Source organism: Aegilops tauschii, chromosome 3, assembly GCF_002575655.3.
Source record: "Aegilops tauschii subsp. strangulata cultivar AL8/78 chromosome 3, Aet v6.0, whole genome shotgun sequence".
NCBI lineage: Eukaryota > Viridiplantae > Streptophyta > Magnoliopsida > Poales > Poaceae > Aegilops > Aegilops tauschii.
Genome location: NC_053037.3, coordinates 508,504,698 through 508,510,251, shown reverse-complemented (window position 1 = coordinate 508,510,251; position 5,554 = coordinate 508,504,698). Strand labels below are relative to the sequence as shown.

The 5,554-nt window shown below is 52.4% G+C and overlaps 1 protein-coding gene across 1 annotated transcript; it reads right to left on the bottom strand.

The window, feature by feature from the left end:
- Nucleotides 1–3,036, bottom strand: LOC109754006 (protein LOW PHOTOSYNTHETIC EFFICIENCY 1, chloroplastic). Its single transcript, XM_020312935.4, has one exon. The coding sequence runs from the start codon at nt 2,942–2,944 to the stop codon at nt 1,067–1,069; it is 1,878 nt and encodes a 625-aa protein (XP_020168524.1). The 5' UTR covers nt 2,945–3,036; the 3' UTR covers nt 1–1,066.
- Nucleotides 3,037–5,554: the final 2,518 nt, after the last annotated feature.

Here is a 5,554-nt window from a genome sequence, read left to right as displayed (position 1 = left end):
TTTACAAATATCCAGCGATTTGCTGGGGTTCATTGATTTAACAGATAGCAAGCCGGAAAAACATAGTTTGATCAAGCGACCAGTGAATGGTTAAGAGAAAGAAATGGAAAGAAAAAGGGAAAATGCCCGTAGGCACCTTGTAGTCTAGTTTCTCACGCTATGTCCCCAAACGGCTCTCCATGCATTTTGCACCTGCAAGGCGGCATTTCTCGACGTTTCTTGCCAATGACATCACTTTGGGCCGGCAGCTTCTCTCTCTGAATGTGCAGTTGTTCCGCTCATGCCAAATTTCCCAGGAGATCAGGATCACCATGGATCTAGTACCTCGTCCTGCAGATGTGTCAGTGCTGCAAACGATTGCTCGGATCGCTGCAGTTGTTTCTTTTATCTCGACCCCATCCCGTGGTTCCAAATGGCGATCGCAAAACCGCAGTTCCAGAAGAGGTGCAGGGAGGATCCGAGGTTACGCATGCACAAAGGGCAAGGCATCCATTGATCCAGCCCCTCCGTTGCAGTCTGTCATTGCACCGTAGGTGGTTTTGGTGGAGTTGTGTGCCTAACCGGTTGGGCATAGACTATGGCCCAGTTCTTTTTAGCTTTTGATTCTCCAGAATCAGCTTTTGGAAAACTTCCTCCAGAATCAGCTTCTCCAAGAACCAGGCAGAATCGGCCGTCGAGTTCTTTCTGGCTTCTGATTTTCCAGACCCCGATTCCCCATAATCGTGTCAAAAGAACTGGGCCATATTCGGTTTTGGTGCAACAGCCATGTGAACAACTTTGCTTGCCCCGGTGCCACACGCTTTCCAGAAGATCTTCTTGTATCCCGTGGCCTGTGTCGTAGCCACTTGCAGACGGTAAGCAGAACTTGCCGTGTATGCAGAACATCTTATGTCCCTCTGAAGAACATGCAAAAGCAAGGCTCCTGCTGGTTCGGGTCAAATGACATGTTTTCTTTTTTGTTTCTGTATATACAAATCATATATACATATATTCCAGTGACCGCAAAATGCTTTCTGCTGCAAGGAATTAACACCCTCAACACAAGAAGTTGTTTAAAATTCGTCGTTTATCTTGACGGATCCACTTCCATTATAGGCCGAAGACCCAGAGTGGTGAGATCAACAAGAGAACCATAATCTTGGCACGCCTCCACTACGGTGTCGTACGTTTTTGCAGAGAGCTTGAGCCCTTGGTTGGAGGCCCTGATGTACATCTCATAGGCAAGTTTGGGCTTACCATCTTGCACAAGGGCTTCGATCAACACCTGATATGTGACCTCACTCGGCTCAACGTTGTGCATCTTCATCCTGTGGAACCACTCGAACGCCGCGCCGCTCCTCGCGCAAGCGGTGATGATCGCGTTGAAGGTCACGACGGTCGGCTCTATCTTCGCGGACACCATGTCCCGAAGAACTGCGTCCGCCTTATCATGGTCGCCCTTGCCGGCGTGAATGGACGCGAGGATCGTGTACGCGTGGAGGTTCGGATCGACGCCGACCTTGCGCATGTGCTCCCAGACCCTCAGCGCCTCGTCGTACAGCCTGCCCTTCTCGAGCGCGCTGAGCAATGCTCCATAGGAGACCACGTCAGGTTTCAGCCCCTGCTCTATCATCTTCTTGAACGTGTCCACTGCAGCGGACGACTCGGCCGCTCTGGAGCAGGCGAGGAGCACGGCGTTCCACTCCCGGCCTCCGGGATCCAGGCCCTTCTCCTGCATCTTCCCGAGCAGCCTCAGAGCCCACCTCCAGATGCCCCTCCTCTTGGCAGCGCTGAGCAGGACGTTGAAATGTGACCTGATGAGCTCGCGTGACAGATTGTTCGGCTTCGGGCCTTTGTCCAGCAGATCCTCGTAGATCTCCAGAGCCGCCCACCACTTCTTGGCCCTGCCCATGAGCCAGATCAGGTGGTTGCACACTGACAAGCTTATCATCTCCCCGTCGTCGCGCTCGCGGATCCTCTGGTACAGCTCCTTGGCAATGGTGTAGTGCTCCTCCCCCGTGCAGGCCCAGACGAGGCGCTCGTAGTAGCTCCTGTCCGGCCTCACCCCTGCCTCGTCCATGGCGAGAAGGACCTTCAATGCCGCACCGGCTGGGTTGTCCGCACTTGCGAGTGACCGCCGCATCGCCATGTGACATACCCGGATGGCCAGCTTCTCATACTTGACAAAGTCTTGCTCCCAATCCGCCGGGTTCCCCATGAGCTCGCCGTTCTTGTGCCTCTCCCTGAGCTTGACGAAGAACTTGAGCGCGGCGAACCCGTCCCCGGCGCTCTTGTAGGCCGACATGACCGTCGAGTACGTCGCGGCGGTCGGCACCAGCCCGCGGCCCTCGATGTCGTCGTACACCCTGAAGACCTCCTCGATCTTGCCTTGCTCGACATAGACGGACATCAGGGTGTTGAAGGTCACTATGTTCGGGGAGATTCCCTGCGCCTCCATGTCCGCGAGGACATCCTGGATCCTCCCGAATTCCCCGGAGTTCTTCACCGCGCCCAGCAGGCAGTTGTACACGAACTGGTTGAGGCTGCTGCTGCCTCCCCTTCCTTTGAGATGCTCCACGACGGCGAAGGCGGCGTCGAGGCGCTTCTCCTTCCCGAGCCCCCGAATCACCGAGGTGTATACCTGGAGGGGCAGGCGCTCGTCGTCGTCGTCGCCGCCGCCGCCGCCGAGGAAGTCCTCCACCGAAAGCTTCACATCCTCGGCCGTCTTCGCGTCCCGTAGCGCCGCGGCGACCGCGACGACGTCGACGGGCCCTCCCCTCCTCCTGCCGCCGCCGCCGCCGCCGACGGCTGCGGACTCGGTGGCGAACCCGCGGGGGCGGCGGGGCGACGCGGAAGCCGGGAGATAGAGGAGCTTCAGGGACGTGCGCGGGCATGCGGGGTTTCGTGGACGGCGGGGAGAGTGGAGTTGGCCGGCGGGGTGAAAGACGGCGAGGGAGGAAGCCATTTGGCGGGTTGCCGCCGCAGTGCCCGGACGCTGGTGACCGCGGAAGGTCTAGAGGGCTCCCACGTGGCATGGTTTAGGATTTTTTTCAGGATAACGCGAGATCCTATTTCTCCACCGAGCACTGGCTCGTCTTACGGCGTGCTCACAGCTCGCGCGCGCACGATCCAAATCGTGCGGTGGAGGAGATGCGTATGAGGAAAGTAAAGTATACTTTTCCCCCTCAAATTCTTCTGATGGATCAAATCCCTTCTAACCGAGGTGTTTGGTTCAACTCTGTTAACGTAAACAGTACTGGAATCAGATCACGGGCGGTAACATTATCTGTTTCCGGAGGGGATCGACCGGTATCGAGATTGACTTACCGTACAACTCGATTACGGGGGATTTGTTTCCGCTCAAAGTGAACCAAACAAAAGTTAATGGTATGAGGTTGTGCTGTAATTAGATGATGGCTGAAAACGTACGAACCAAACACCTCCTAAACTGAATAAATCACCCCCTGAACTAAACTTGTTAAAACCGGGTAAATGGGCCTCTGGATGGAGTTGCACAGAATTGGAGGTGGTTTTTGGTGTAATGTTGCTGACTGGGCTTGCTCGTCATACAAACACAAACCAAAGAGACTTAGTTTAGAAGTTGCACGTGCAGCAGCGAGTACAAATAATTAAACACGCAGGCCAACAACCTACGCACTAAGGGGACGACACTAGCAAAGGACTGCAAAATGACAAACCATGCCAAATGATCTTGATCATGCTGGATGAGAGAGAACGATGTTGGCCGAACAAGAGAAAACAGAAAGCTCCGTGGCATCCAGGTCGCAAGCTTTATCCAGCGGCTTCCGTTGCTGTAAAATGATGAGCAATTTGAAAATGCAGTCGGAAGGTTTGTTAGAAAAGACACCTTCAATAGTGAACTTGTTTCTAATGGTCCATAAAACCAAGCACATTGCAGCGAAGCCAAACCAAAACATATTATTGAGTAATGTGATTGTACTAGGAAACATAGGTTAGACTAGGAAATATTCTGGCTTGCCTTGTACTCCAAGTAGATCATGTACTCACATATATATGCCCACGAGGCTCAAGCAATACAACGAACTATTCCACCAAATCTCTCTCTCTCCCTTCTAACATGGTATCTATCGCAAGTCGATACTAAACCCTAGCCACCGCCGCTTCCGCACCCGCGCGCCGTCCCCGGGGCGGTCGGCCTCCATGACCACCGCCGGGGGCCGCGCCGCCCGTACCTAGGGTTCGTCCGCCGGTCGTGTTGACCGGCTGCCCTAGAGAGACTTTTCCCCGAGCCTTGCTCCGGGGTTTTCTCTCACCCGCCGGTTGATGACCCACAAGTATAGGGGATCTATCGTAGTCTTTTCGATAAGTAAGAGTGTCGAACCCAACGAGGAGCAGAAGGAAATGATAAGCGGTTTTCAGCAAGGTATTCTCTGCAAGCACTGAAATAATAGGTAACAGATAGTTTTGTGATAGGATAATTTGTAACGAGCAACAAATAACAAAAGTAAATAAAGTATAGCAAGGTGGCCCAATCCTTTCTGTAGCAAAGGACAAGTCTGGACAAACTCTTATATAGAGAAAAGCGCTCCCGAGGACACATGGGAATTATCGTCAAGCTAGTTTTCATCACATTCATACGATTCGCGTTCGGTACTTTGATAATTTGATATGTGGGTGGACCGGTGCTGGGTGCTGTCCTTACTTGGACAAGCATCCCACTTATGATTAACCTCTATTGCAAGCATCCGCAACTACAACAAAAGTATTAAGGTAAACCTAACCATAGCATGAAACATATGGATCCAAATCAGCCCCTTATGAAGTAACGCATAAACTAGGGTTTAAGCTTCTGTCACTCTAGCAACCCATCATCTACTTATTACTTCCCAATGCCTTCCTCTAGGCCCAAATAATTGTGAAGTGTTATGTAGTCGACGTTCACATAACACCACTAGAGGATAGACAACATACATCTCATCAAAATATCGAACGAATACCAAATTCACATGACTACTAATAACAAGACTTCTCTCATGTCCTCATGAACAAACGTAACTACTCACAAAGCATATTCATGTTCATAATCAGAGGAGTATTAATATGCATATAGGATCTGAACATATGACCTTCCACCAAATAAACCAACTAGCATCAACTACAAGGAGTAATCAACACTACTAGCAACCTACAGGTACCAATCCTAGACTTGGAGACAAGAATTGGATACAAGAGATGAACTAGGGTTTGAGAGGAGATGGTGCTGGTGAAGATGTTGATGGAGATTGCCCTCTCCCGATGAGAGGAGCGTTGGTGATGACGATGACGATGATTTCCCCCTCCCGGAGGGAAGTGTCCCCGGCAGAACAGCTCTGCCGGAGCCCTAGATTGGTTCCGCCTCGTGGCGGCGGAGTCTCGTCCCGAAAGCTTGCTTATGATTTTTCTTCGGACGAAAGACTTCATATAGCAGAAGATGGGCACCGGAGGGCCAACAGGGGGCCCACGAGGCAGGGGGCGCGCCCAGGGGGTAGGGCGCGCCCCCACCCTCGTGGCCAGGTGGAGGCCCCCCTTACGTATTTCTTCCGCGCAATATTTT

What these genes read in the sequence shown, in the direction of transcription:
- LOC109754006 (XM_020312935.4), bottom strand. Translation starts at nt 2,944, where the DNA reads ATGGCTTCCTCCCTCGCCGTCTTTCACCCCGCCGGCCAACTCCACTCT.